General features: G+C 47.6%; 1 protein-coding gene across 3 annotated transcripts in view; it reads right to left on the minus strand.

The window, feature by feature from the left end:
* Positions 1-14,740, minus strand: part of SYNDIG1 (synapse differentiation inducing 1) — a 189,757-nt gene that overhangs the window by 63,913 nt on the left and 111,104 nt on the right. For all 3 annotated transcript variants that reach the window (XM_037493737.2, XM_054695940.1, XM_054695941.1), the window contains exon 3: positions 5,270-5,407. In XM_037493737.2, the coding sequence (XP_037349634.1) occupies positions 5,270-5,407 (138 nt within the window). The remainder of the gene's footprint in view (positions 1-5,269; positions 5,408-14,740) is intronic.

Genomic DNA, 14,740 nt, shown 5'->3' on the forward strand with positions numbered 1-14,740 from the left:
ATAGATGCCATCTGTCCTGTGTTCACACACTCCAGTGATCTTTCAGCCCAAAGAAAATATCCCAGGCATTGGGTCGGAAGGCCCTGAGGGTCTCTCCTCTACCTCCACACATACATCTTGTTAATAATCATCTCATGTCCCTCACACCATCCTGGTCTCCACGCCCTTTCTCAGACACACCAAGCATGTCCCCCTCAGGGCCTTTGCATTGGCTGTCACTGCCTGAAAGACTCTTCCTCAAGAGAACCTCAGGGCTCAGACATGTAGTCAGGAAATGTTATCCCCTGAACAAGCCCTTCCATGTTCATCCTATTTAATACTGGATGTCCCATGTCCATGGCCAACTTAATTTTTCTCCTTTATACTTATCACTATTGGGCTCTTTATAAGTTTACTTTTGTTTGTTACCTGCTTCTTGTTGCTAGAATATTCACTAGGGGAAGGTGGGTTTGTGTCTGTTTTGTTTATGTTCTATTCCTGCACTGAAAGCAGGGTCTAGTGCACAGTAGGTGTTCAATAAATAGCAGATGAATGAATGGTTTTCAAGGACACTTTCACTGGCCATGTTAGAATCTTGTTTTTCTAGATTTTCAGTGTCATAAAGACAATCCCTTTTTTCTCTCTAATTTGTCCAATTCCCTTTGCTGGTCCTATTCATAATATTCATAATCTGATTCTTAATACCCTTTTCTCATTTAATTATTGTTATAATGTTACAATTAGTAAAAGAATGAAACATTTTATCAGATCAAATGAAATCAAGACATAATAAATGCTCAGATGCAGAAGACTTCTTTTGCAGGAGCAAAGAGTGTACCTTCAGTCTGCCTGGGGCTGTCAGTCCAGACCAAGGCTGCCAGGGGAGGGGCTCCAGCCTCCCTCTCCAGCCCACACCTGCCACATGGGATGTCCTGAGGTGCTGAGGGCAAGTCCTACATCCTGCCTGTAACTGGCTCCTCTTCCTTCACTGTAAGACAGCCTGAGAGGCTGAGGACAGTGGATTCAGAAGCAAGTTTGTGCTCCTATTTTTGTTGCACATAGATGAAAGTCAACGTTATATTGTAGGAAATATGATTTTAAGGGTGAGGAACATTGCTATTAACTCATGTATCCACATTTACAACTTTTTAAATTTCTATGCTACTTTCTCCATTGACACTTCATTTCCTTGTCCATATAATGGGGATAACAATTTTCTACCTTTCAGACGCACCACAAAAATTAAATAAAAGAAAGTCTGCTTGTTAACCTGCTCACCATAGTCACTCAGCAAATTTATGGATTCATTTTTATCTTCAGCATCATTCAGAAGCATCAGTTTCTAGAGGGACCCACTAAAATGGCACACGAGTTTCCTCTCTATAAATTGGGTTACAGAGTGTGCTTGTCTTAGGAGCTGGGTCAAACTATGAACATTGCTAGAGGAAAATGGACTCGTCTCCCCAGGGTCCATAATGAGTCTTCCCCGCAGGGCCCAACTGGCTGCTGTCCCCAGATATTGCTGAGTCAGCTGTGAGGCTTCCCACCCTCTGCTAGCTGAGCCCGGTCTTAGGACACCACCAACCTCACTGAAACCCAGTTCCGTGGCCCACAAAGTGTCACGACAGACCTCCTATGAGACCATGGGTGGGCAACACACCACTCAAAACCTATGGGAGGGCTTGTCCAATCAACTGCAGGTTCCTAGAGGCTTGGACTGGGCAGGACTCTGGGGGGTCCAGACCCCGTGCATTCTAGCATCACTTGGTGACCAGGCTGCTGGCCAGGACCACGCCCTGAGAAGACAGGTAGGTGATGTTTAGCCAGACTGGTCCCCTGTGGGTGCTCAGTGCACATTATCCACTTCACTGACACTTTCATTACTACAGTTACTGCTAGCTCATTAGCGTCTTTTTTGAATGATGGAATCTGTTGGGGAAGAGATCCCTTGTGTTTCTCCAGGGGTCCTGTACCTGGGCCCTGTAGGTGCTCTGACAATGGGAGGTGCCATAGACCACTATCTGCTGAGACTTCTGGGGATTTTCATGCTGACTCCACTACCTAATCTGCTCATTTCTGTGCTCAAGTTATTTTAACACCATCATGTATATTGGAAAACTGAGGCATGGAGAAGGTGCCTGCTGCATTGCCCAGATGGAGTAGGAAAGAAGGAAGAGTGTATAAAACCTGTTTGGTAAGTCCAGGGATCTTGCTAATTTTCCCCACTGCTGCCCATGTAATCCAACCACAGATTTGTTTTGTTTTGTTTTCCCGGAATGGCCTGGCATGTTCCCTTGACCTCACTGAGTGGTTATTTTGACAATATGCAGACACCATCTAAACGAGTATGCGGAGATCTGATTTGTGATAAGAGGGAAAAGCCCCCGGGTCACACTTCTATGTCAGAGATTCCCTCGTAGGCAGCATTTGGAACTGGGGTGGTCTCAGCTTAATGGATACGCTGTTTACTCTACTCTCATGTCACAGTCCCAGACCCGAGCACCTCCAGGCAGCAGTTGCTGGAGACAACCACAAGGGCATGCAGAGCCAGACCAGCTTCCTCCAGTCAGGGCTAGTGTAGGGCTCCCAGCTGGCCTTGCCCAGGAAGGCACTGATTTAATTTGGTGTGATGGCGCCAGAGTGTGTCTGTTCTGCACAAAGCACACCCCACCCAGAGGCTGCCTGCTCCCCCCAAAGCCCTTGCAGAGTTTGTTTCTTCAGTTGGGCTGTAGAGGCACATGCAGAGGCCAGGCAGCTTTGTGGCTGGGCTGAAGGCTGTGTGCAGGGGCTAGTCACCTCCAGGGTCTGCCTCAAAGCCCTGAGTGGCCGGAGCTATGGGCACGAGTCTCAGCTGGAAGATCCCATGTGGAGGATGGGTACAGGTCTTGTGAAGGTCACATGCCTCCAGAGATTTCTTTACAAATGTAGGTATCTCTTGTCTGCTATGGCTCCACTGAAGGAAATCCTGCTCACAGCACAGTGACAATGGACTCAGCACCAGGGATCCCAGAGGCCCCCTCCTTTCCCACCAGTGAAGTCAACCCCTACACTCCTCAAAAAAGTTTGCTCTAGACCCTCCAGAAATGTGACCAGAGGTCTCCACAGAAACTGCACTTCACACTTGCTGTTGAATAAATAATCAGAATCCTCTTTACCACCAGGGTGTTCATGTCACGAGTTATCAGACCCGAGTCAAAGAGGTTCTTAAGGTGGGAAGAATAGAATTACTTTCTGAGAAAGAGAATCTAAATGCCAGTCTCTGCAATCATGGCCTTGATTTTTATTGTAATTACATTCTTTCAGGTAGATGCTGTGAGCAGCTTGCCCTTTGCCAGAAACAGAGCCTTCACTTCAGGATGTGGGGAACAGCCAAGGCAAGGCCAGCGTCTCCTGGCCCTGGGCACCTCCCAAATTATCCAGGGCTCACTCCCACCAGCCCATCCTCTGGCAGCGCTCTACAACCTTTATCCTGTGTCTAATCTCTTCTCTTGGAACAGGTCACACCTGTCCCGGTGGAACTCAGCCAAGATAAAATATCAATCCCAACATAAAATCGAACAATCAAAACATAGGTCTAATGTGGCAGACCCACCCCCTTCCAGTGGGGTGCAGAGGGGGTAAAGGCTTTTCTCAGCAGGCCGGTCCCTGGACACGGGGAGTGACCCGTCCTCCTTCTCCCTGAGAAGGGGCAGGGCTGAGACAGGGGAGAGGGTTAGGAGCATCCATTTGACTCATGGGAAAAGCCTGAGTTGCCCAAAATGTGTGAGAAGCCAGGTCTCTGTGCTCCTGACCTTCACCTTCCCAGGGAAACTGCTCTTGCTCATTTACAGCATGACTGGTTTACAGAGGGGCAGGCTCAGGAGAGCTTCTTCAGAGCATGTCCCACATGCTGAGAGCATCTGTCCACCCACTTCTCTCCACATCCTGCTCTGTGTCCCCAACCCCGATCCTCAGTGCACCCAGCTCAGAGCCTCTCCTTGGGGTATGGGTTCCCCCCGGCCTGGCTCTACCCTGGCCCTGCCAGATCTGAGGGTCCTGCTTTCTACCTGGTGCTTGTTTGTGAGGCAAATCACAGAAAAGGCTCAATCTGGACATGGAACAACCCTTTGCCAACCCTGCAGTACAGTTTCCCACTACACCTCCCCATCCACTACGTTCCAGAATCCGGACCACAGTGCATAGGGGAGGAGGCCTCTCTCATCACTATGCCCCTGCCCTTGCCTGGATGGGCCTCTGGGCCTGTCCTGCTAAGAAGTACTGGCCTTCAGGATCGCACCACTCTCCCTTCCCTGGTGCCAGGCAAGGGGTAGGGGGCTGTGGGGCAGGGAAAAGAAAGCGCATAAAGTGACTGTCTACTCTCCAGACAAATTGAATCAATACAGAAGCTGGCAGGGAGCAGTGACAGGCCACTGGTGGACTTGGCAAGGGTATCTGTTTTCAAGCTAAGAGAAAGAAATGCTTGAAACAAAGACCTCCCAGAGTCTGCTATTTGCAGCCAGGACTCAGAACCCCAGGTAGTAAGATATCGTCACTGTGCCCAGAGAACGACCAGATGCCACTGCCAGGCTCACCTGGGCCCATGGGCCTGCTGCCACTCAAATTTACTTGGGTAATGGTGGGAGGTGTGGGCATACCAAAGCCTCACGCTTTAATTGGTGAATATAAATGTCTTTCTTTGATTAATAAAAATGGGACATAGACTACTTCTGAATGAATACTCTTTGTTAGAGAAAATCTTTCAAAGCCCAGGTTGCATGAAGGCACAATAGGAGTGTGCTTTGCAATGAAAAAGGCCTAGAAACCACCACCCTTAGACCCCCTACCCTGGGGAAGGAAGGCACCACTGGGATGTGCCACTTCCTCTAGTCTGGGCTGAGTGTAGTATGTACAGGCTGCTGTGTAATTAGAATCTGTTTCATATGAATGGGTCTTTTGCAAAGAAACACCTCCTCACCTCTGCCTCCATTCTTAGAATGTTCCATATCCTTGCTGGTGGCTCCGAGCATCATGTCAATCCAACTGGGTTCCCCAAGTTATCTGCCTTTTCCCCAAGGGAATGCCTGTTTCCACCAGGCAGCCCTCTTCCTGAAGAGAAGGCTATCCACCTTGTCCTGGGGGCTCCAGGGCAGTCCCACCAGGTGGAGGTGAGGCAGCCTTGAGCTCCTGGGGGGCACTGTGATCCTCTAAGTCCTTTTCTACCACCATAAAGTGCAGACCCTTCGGGGAACACGAGCTGAAAGGCCCGGAGGGCTCTCTTCCTCCTCGGCCTGGGTGTGATGAGAGGCCTTACCTCATGGGACAAGTAGAAGGCCGCGATGCCCAGAGGCCAGAAGCAGCAGAGCATGGAGAAGACACTGAGGCCCAGGTGGTCCCGTGGGGGCATCATGAGGAAGTTGTCCTCGCTCTCTGTGTCGCTGGAGTAATCGCTCTGGGGAAAGGAAAAGAGAGCATTAATACAGGACGCACCCATGATGGCCCAGATGTGGGAGGGGAGCCAGGTTTGGAGCAAGTCCTCCCGGAAGGTTGCTGCTGTTGCCTGCCAGCGGATGCCCCCTTCAAGAGAGGTCTCCACTGAGGACACTCTTAGAACAAGGACAGACACATCCCAAGTGCAGGGCTTTTGCATCATTCCACAGGAAATAAAATCCTACAGGGACCATAATTTCACAGGGCTTTGGGATAGAGGCCTGGGTGCAGTTTGAATCCATGATGAAGGGGCCTGGAGCTCTCTGCAGGCACAGAGCAGTGTGCAATCCTCGCACACTGTGTGCAAGAGACCTCAAACTGGTTTTTAGGACAAAATATGGCTGTTGTAGGGGGAGGGGGCACTGTCCTTAGATGCTGATCTGAGCACGGCAGGACTGGGGCCTGGTCTCGACCCTGGTGTCATGGCTTCTTCCCAAGGAGCTGATGGCTGCTTTCTGAGAAAGCTCTTTTGTGACCGGGTCCCTGGATGGGCTGTTGGACTCAGCAGAGGCCTGGAGAAAAGTTTCTTGGGAGTCTAATGCAGGAGATCGGGTACCTGGTACAGGGATTGTTAAAAAGCAGCTTGGATGATGTCCAAACTCCCCAACCAATGGGAAGTCCTGAGCCATCCTCCTGGCAGGGGTATGCAGCGTTGGGGATGCTAGCCCTGTGCCCACCAGTTCCAGTGAGCCAGGCCTGAGTGCAGGGCTGCTTTGTTCCTGACCATGTGCTGGGCCCCGCATGTGCTGGACTCCATGTGCTGGGCCCTGCATCGTGAATTTTCTCTCACTATAACAGGGCACACTTAGGCTGACTCATCCAAAACCCAGGGCTATTAAATCTGTGTGCTTATTTTATACAAAGATGGAAAGGTATTTTATTCTATTTTTTTTTTCCTAAAAAAGAAATGGAAATTTTTTTTTTTTTCCTGAAAGAGGGTCATTAGCTTCTAATTTCCTTTGCTAGAGGCTGTTAAACACCTGACTCCCGTGTCGCTGGAGACACCTGGGTCACAGCAGTGCACTCTGGCCACTCCCTCAGGGGGCTTCAGAAGAAGGCAGCTACTTGAGGCTGGACACCTGTGAGAGTAATTCCCCTGGGATGCCAGCCGTGCCATGTCACTGAGGCAGGACCAGCAGCACCCGTGTGCTTCTCCTGACATTCCTCACAAAGACCCAGATGAAGCCCACTTGTGACAACGGGTGTCCTTTTCTATTTTGGTTAATTAAATACACGTAAAACTGCCAGCTGCAGTGTTGCAGTGAAAAGATAGAAGCTTCCCATGAGGACTGATTTTGTCTGAGAGAAACCTGGAAAATCATGATGGGCTCACTCAAATCACTAAGACCTTCTCTGGAGGCCTCGTGATGGGGTGCACTGTCTGCAGAGAGCCCTGTCCACCCTGTGCACACACACACAGACACACACACAAACATGTATTCTAGTACACATATACATGCACATGCACAAATACACACATAAACATATATGCACACACATATACACACATATACATACACACATCCCTCCAGGTCAGGGGTTCTGGGCATCCCTTCTCAGAGAGGATCAGCTTCTTCCTGCCTGAGGGTGGTCATTGTCATTTTTTTTCAAAGATTTATTTATTTATGCATACAAGAACTGGGGCACAGGTCAGAGGTGTGTGTGTGGGGGGCGGTGTGGGTGAGAGGATTCACCAGAGACAGAGTGGGGAGCAGAACAGGTAGACTGACCAATACACTGCTGAGGGGAGCAGCGGGTGAGTCAAGAGAGGTCTGCTGTGTGATGTGGGTCACCTCCCTGGCGAGGGATCAAACTCATGCTGCAGTGGCTGCGGATAGCTTCACAGTGCTGCGTCTTAACTTCTTGCACCACCAGGGAAGCCCCCACTGTCATTCTTCATACTGCCCAGGGTGAGTCACAGTTGCTGGGAAGTTTTCTTCCCCAGGAATCTGAGACTGCCCAGCATCCCCCCAGCAGACAGTGCCTACACAATTTATATTTTTCCTAAAACAATCATCCTTGAGACACAGGGCCAGCCCATGAGCACACAGGATCTTAGACCTGAATGAGGGGTGTGTGTTACTGAAGGTGGCATCTGAATGTTTTCCTTCAGTGTTTCCCTGCCGATAAGCAAGTCTGTTCCACGGCCTTCAGCACCTCACTTTGCAGCCAGGCCACTTGAGTGAGTGCAAGGCAGAGATTGGGTCCACTGAGCGGTACTTGCAAGGGCCTTCTGCACCGGTCTGGCAAGGTCTAGGCTAAGGGAGGGACTGAGCAGGGCAACCTCAGGGCAGACTGTACCCAAAGAGTCAGCCCTTCTTCTGTTTGTCAGCTCAGACCTCAGCTCACAAGCTTGCCCTTATGGTTAAGACACTGAGATGTATGTTCTCCCACATGGCAGCAACTCTATGGTATGTGTTTTGTTTTCTGTGGGGTTTCATTTAGTTTATTTTGGTTTACAAAGAGTTTTACATACCTGAGCTGGCTAGATACTCATACCAACTCTGGAGATAGATTAAGTTACTATATTTATTGTTATTTCTGTTTTGCAAAGGACAAGGTTGGGATTGCCAAATCCCAGACCCACCCAATCAGTGGCTGCCCCTTCCAGAGCTCTGTATTAAAAGCTGTGTTTGGATAGCAGTACTTTGCTATAAACAAAATCCTGCTTTGCATCAGTTGCTTCTCGTCCAAGAATAAGGGGTCTGCCCCCCAGCCCAGGATTCTGATGGCTATGCTTCTTGACTGGTCTGTTTTATGATGTCCTGAGGTAGGTGGGCAGCTGTCATAGACTGCTGAGTTTTCCTGATTGAGAAGCCAGTGTCCTGTGAATGGGTGCCCCAGACCACACAGGCAAGCTGGCAGCCCTCACCCTCACTTCAGAAACTGCTTGCATCTACATCAGAATCTCCATGGAGCAAAGAATTAGCTTTCAGGGCACTCCCCCAAGTTTTCACAGATTTTTATTTAGAAGCATAAGAGAACCACACTCTGTAAATTGCAAAGTTGTGGCTACATGGCACTAAAATAATTAGTCAATTTTGAGTAAAATGGATTTTAAAAATTTAGACAAATTACAGGGCAAGCCAAAACAGCCTAGCTCTTTTTATGCTCTCTCCTCCATCAGCGGGTGCTCTGTGGCTATAAGTTGCCATGGGCATCGTGCCACCAAGCGGGCAAGAGGAGATGAGGCCATCCTGGGGAGGCTATGAAGATGCCAATAAGACAAGGAGAAAAATACACACAGTCACCAATACCAAGAAATTTATCAGGTCCAGCAGCTGTTTTTAAAAGTCTTCTTCATGGAGAAGAAATAAAAAAAAAACCATCCCTTTTATTATTGAAACAAAAAATAATCAAATATTTGGGAATAAATCTAACAAAAGAGGTAAAGGACCTATACAAAGAAAATTATAAAACACTGTTAAAGGAAATAGAAGAAGACACAAAGAAATGGAAAGACATCCCCTGCTCATGGATTGGAAGAATAAACATTATTAAAATGGCCATCCTACCAAAAGCAATATACCGATTCAATTGCTATTCCAATCAAAATTTCAATGTCATTCTTCAAAGAAATAGAACAATTACTGATGAAATTCATATGGAATCACCAAAAACCCCGAATAGCCAAAGCTCTACTGAAAAAAAAAAAGAAGGAAATGGAGGCATCACACTCCCAGACTTCAAACTATACTACAAAGCCATAATCATCAAAACTGCATGGTATTGGAACAAGAACAGACATACAGACCAATGGAATCGAATAGAAAATCCAGAAATAAACCCACATATTTATGGTCAACTAATCTTTGACAAAGGAGCAAAGACTATGCATTGGAGCAAAGAAAGTTTGTTCAATAAATGGTGCTGGGAAAACTGGGTCGCTACATGCAAAAGAATGAAGCTTGACCACTACCTCACACCATACACAAAAATCAACTCAAAATGGATTAAAGAACTAGACATAAGACCTGAAACCATAAAATACATAGAAGGGAATATAGGCGAAACACTACGTGATTTGCACATCAAAGACATCTTTACAGACACATCACCCAAAGCAGTGATAGTGAAGGCAAAGATAAACAGCTGGGACTACATCAAATTAAAGAGCTTCTGCACAGCAAAAGAGACAATAACAAAAACAAAGAGAAACCCCACCAACTGGGAGAACATTTTTGCACCCAACACTAATGATAAAGGGCTGATCACAAAAATCTGCAAAGAGCTGATGAGACTCAACAACAACAAAGAAAATAATCCAGTCAAAAAATGGGCAGAAGAGCTAAAAAGAAACTTCTCTGAAGAGGAAATGCAAATGGCCAACAGGCATATGAAAAAATGTTCAACATCACTTGTCATCAGGGAAATGCAAATCAAAACTACCATGAGATACCATCTTACACCAGTGAGAATGGCACATATTAAAAAAACTAGCAACAACAAATGTTGGCGAGGGTGTGGAGAAAAAGGAACTCTTCTGCACTGTTGGTGGGAGTGCAAACTGGTCCAACCACTGTGGAGAGCTGTGTGGAGATTTCTGGACCTACTAAACATAGAGCTTCCATATGATCCAGCAATTCCACTCCTAGGTATTTACCCAAAGGACACAGAAACATCAATTCCAAAGAACACCTGCACCCCTATGTTTATAGCAGCACTGTTTACAATAGCTAAGCTTTGGAAACAGCCCAAATGCCCAAAAATAGATGACTGGATCAAGAAGATGTGTTACATATATACCATGGAATATTACTCAGCATTCAAAAAAGATAAACACATGCAATTTGCAGCAACATGGATGGCGCTGGAAGGGATCATGCTCAGCGAAATAAGCCAGAAAGAAAAAGAAAAATACCGGATGGTCTCACTCATAGCAGGAATCTAGAAAACTTAAATAAGGGACCAGGAAAATGAATAACTATAAGAAAGTGAAAATCAAAATCAACAAAAAACTATGAACCAGAGACATTTTTATGGGGGCGGGGGCGGGAGGGAGGGATTGGGGTCAGAATGGGGGGGGCTGCAATTGTATGGGGAATATAAAAATAAAATTTATTATTTAAAAAAAAAAGTCTTCTTCATGGGTCGTTAGACTGGACTATGCGCAAGGCAGACTGAAAGCTCTCCTAAGGAGTGCATTCATGTGGAGGTCCTCCCTTTCCAGCCAAATCTTTGCAGGAAGCAAATGCTAGAAGGCAGAGAAGCAGGTGCCCAGCAGGCTGCAGATCCCCAGGCGGTACCCTGCCTGTTGTCCTCTGTCCCATTTTTCTTAACTCTACTTAGAGAGGCAGCTCTGAGTCCCTTTGGTGTCTTCTTCCTTGGGATATTTTAATAAAATAATCTCAACGTCAGACATGGTGTCCAGCATTTCACATTCACTCGGCTCTATCTCAAAGGCTGTGAGAGAGCCCATTTTTGGGGTATGGTGCTGGGCCAAGCTTTGCTCTCACTCATGGCCTTACACATCCACCTACTGCTTCCCTCTATGCCTCACACTGTCCTCCTTATCACCCCCTGAACTTCTCGGCTTGCTGATTCTGGAGGGCATGTCTCTGAGTGGCTGGAGGGAGATAGTGGAGGCCCAGGGAGTGGGAAGACCCCAGAGTGGGCTTCAGCACCTCAGAATCCAGGATTTCCTATGAAGCTCACATTCTAGAGTATAGACTGGGAAGCTCGTGGTCAGCATGCGGGTGTGTGCAATCTAGGATGTTCCTAGCAACACTGCTTAAAATTGCTAAACTGTAAGAGAATTCCACATAGAATTCTATGCAGTCATGGAAAATGATGGTGTAGATTTTTTTGTTTATTACTCTGGAAGGAACTGAAGAAAATAGCAGCAAGAAGACTATATTTTCTTCCAGAATGTCAGAAATCAGATGTTTCTGGGTGGTGGGCATATTGGTGAGTTTTTTCTTTCTTTTTTCATTACTGGTGTTGTGCCAGCAGGGCAGGTTCATAAAGGAGATGGATAAAAGGCAGATGGATAATGGAGAATTATGGAGCCCTTGGTGGTTTGTACAGGCTTTAATGCTCTCTCCGGCATGTAGGCTCACCAGGCATGGAGGCTGGCATGGGCCAGGCAGGGGTGACTGGGAGTAGGACAGGTAACCAGGCCTCCCAGCTCCCCACGAATCTCTATACTTTCTCTGGGTTCTCTGCCATTCTCTGGTGGTCTCGCTTCTTCTGTAGTCACTCATCCTCTCGTAGCCATCCTCAGTCTCTGAGTGATTAGGCTCTTAGAGCCCAGGCCTATAGGCTCAAGTGTACACATTGACTCCAGGTGCCCTACACCCATGCTCCAGGTGTATACAGTCAGGCACACATATTCTGTGCCCACACTCCCAACAGCATTCTGCATTAACAGGATCAAGGCTGGGCCTCCCCTGGTGGTGCAGTGGTTGAGCGCTGGGCTGAGAGGCTGCCCGCAGCCTCTGCAGCACCGGTTGGTTCCCCGGCCACTGGCGAGGGTCCCACAAAAAATAAAAAAAAACAAAAACAAAACAGGATCAAGGCTGAAGGTGACAACACAGAGGTTAATGGCGTAAAAAGCCTAATTAATTCCATTTATGCTACAGTGGGTTTTAGTTCTTTTCAACCATAGCAAAGTTTATTTGGCAATGAAAATTATAAAGGTGCAAACATGCTAACTGATATGGGGGCTTCCATCATCCCTCTGTCTGCACGTGGAACCCCATGGAATATGGTTTCCCTGAGACTCAGAGAAATTACATATGTGTGTCTGCTGCCCAAGTTGCAACTGGCAGAGTGGGGTTGCAACCCAGCATAGCACCTGAGAGAGCTTTTAAGACACAGGTCACACCTGGCCACTGGACCCATGACCCTCTCTCACTTGGGTTAAAACCAGAGGCCTTAGGGCTTCCCATGATGTCCATGTTGACACATATGGAAGTTATAGACACATGCAGCTACTTAAACTTAAGTTAATCAATTAACTATAACTCAGATGCAGTTCCTCAGTCACATGCTAACAGGTGTCAGTGCCTAGCACATTGGATAGTGCAGCATTTGCACCCTCTCAGTAAGTCCTACTAGTCAGTGCTATCTCACAGGATCTGACCAGCATTACCCCCGACTCCTTCTCTTCCTCCCACAGAGAGATCTCTGCCTTAGCTCCAACATGCCTAGCATGTTCCTGCCCCAGGGTCTTTGCAACTCCATCACTCAGCCTGGGACTTCTTTTTCCTGATTGTACACAGGACTAGCTTCTTTCCCTTATTCAGTGTTTTTCTCAGATACCACTTCTCATTAGAGGCTTTCCTGGATACCCAGCAAGATTGTCTACCTTCCCCCATCTCCCTCCCTTACCTGCTAGCTGTGGTTTCTTTGCACCCCAGGGGGTGCTGTCTTGTTAACAGACTCCCTTCTTCTAAGGAGGACATTTTTGCAGTTTTATTTACCTATTTTCTAAGAACCTAGACTAGTGCTGGCATACAGTAGGCATTCAATGTACATGTGTCAAATGAATTTGCATGTGTCTTTAGCTAACATGGGCAGTGCTAACTGAAGCAGAGACGCTTGGGGTTTGCTTTGAGAGCCCTGGACAAACCAGGAATCCACCACATTGGGGCTTATCAGTGTCCATTAAGGTGCTGCCTTCAGCCCTGCCTCATCCAAGCTCCTCTTCTTCCCCACATGAGAGGCTTCCCCATGCCCACCAGGACTTAATAGTCTAACTGGAATTTTAGGTGAGAAGATAGGGAGTCAAGTTCAAAGCTGTTAGGGCAGCTGATGAACAGAACCAAGGTTGAGTCACGGCCAGGATATAGACACAACTTCCGTATGTCTGTCAGAGCACACCTGGGTTTGGCAGCCATGTCTCCATCAGAGGAGTGGAGGAGTATGGGTGAGCACCTACGTTACCCTGGCAAGTCATCATCTCATAGAGCTTCCACCTCCACAGAAGGAAATAACTCCAAGTGAGCAGTGTTGGCAAGTCCAATGTCTGGGCTTTGAGCTCTGGATTCCTAGCAGGGCCACCTCTGGGACCATCTTCCCTCACCTGCATCACTAGAGTGGGCCGTGGGAGTCCACTTATATCCACCTAGGTGTTTTCTGTGGGCAATTTGGCTGTGGGGGATCCCATCCTGTCAGCACAGTTATTCATCTGTATACCAGACTTTCCCTGACATCTTGAGGCCCACTGGCCTCTTTTACCCCAAATCAGATAGCATAAAAACCACATTGTCTACTGAGGACTGTATAATGCGCTCATTGTTTACAGATAGATACACACACACATATACACACACATATCTGGGGTTTCAATAATATGGAATGCTAGGGAACCGTATTTATTTATTTATTTATTTATTTTTTAATAGAGGCATGTTTTATTTATTTATTTGTTTGTTTGTTTGTTTGTTTGTTTTGTTTATACATGCACTGGGTACAGTCAGAAGCACAGGAGGGTGAGAGAACTCACCAGAACCAGAGCGGGGAGCAGAGCAGGCAGAAGGACCGAAGCACACCGCTGAGGGGAGCAGCGGGCGGCAGGAGAGGTCTGTGTGCCATGTGGGACCCTCCTCCAGTGGCGGGGAGCAGCCGGGGATCGAACTGGTGCGGGGCAGCTTCGCAACCCAGCGCTCAACCGCTGCGCCACCGGGGAGGCCCGGGAACCTTATTTTAGTATCTAAACTCATTGCCACATTGCCTTAAATTATTTTTTTAAGATTTATTTATTTATGCATACAAGAGCTGGGATACAGGCCAGAGGTAAGGGGGAGGGTGAGAGGATTCACCAGAGACAGAGTGAGGAACAGAACAGGTAGATGGAAATACACTGCTGAGAGGAGCAGCGGGCGAGACAGGAGAGGTCTGCTGCACCATGTGGGTTGCTCCCTGGCCGGCTGAGGAATCGAACTTATGCTGTAGTGACTGGCGATAGCTTGATAGCACTGCGCCACCAGGGAGGCCCCATTTGCCTTAAATTATTAACTAATTATTTGGGGACACATACTTTAGTACCTTCTACTAGGGAGTGCCTTTCCTGTAGTCAATAGACACCACTTCCTACACTGGTACAGTGAAGAAAAAGTAAAGCAACACAACCCTCCTTTAACACTGAGATTGACTCTTTGGGCCCCTTTGGAAAAGCTTATAGGCTGAGCATGTTGTATTTGGAAGGGCAGGTGGAGATCAGGGCAAGGGGCTGGGAAGAGTCCCACTGCTTTCCCAGAGAGGGTGGAGATTTGGGGATTGCCTAGGGAAACCTATGTGGGTGTGAAGAATGGAAAGGGGCGAGAGGAAAGAAAGGAGAATGGGGTGGGTG

The sequence above is a fragment of the Talpa occidentalis genome, unplaced genomic scaffold (assembly GCF_014898055.3).
Source record: "Talpa occidentalis isolate TD23 unplaced genomic scaffold, MPIMG_talOcc4v2.1 talOcc4.10, whole genome shotgun sequence".
Taxonomy (NCBI): Eukaryota; Metazoa; Chordata; class Mammalia; order Eulipotyphla; family Talpidae; genus Talpa; species Talpa occidentalis.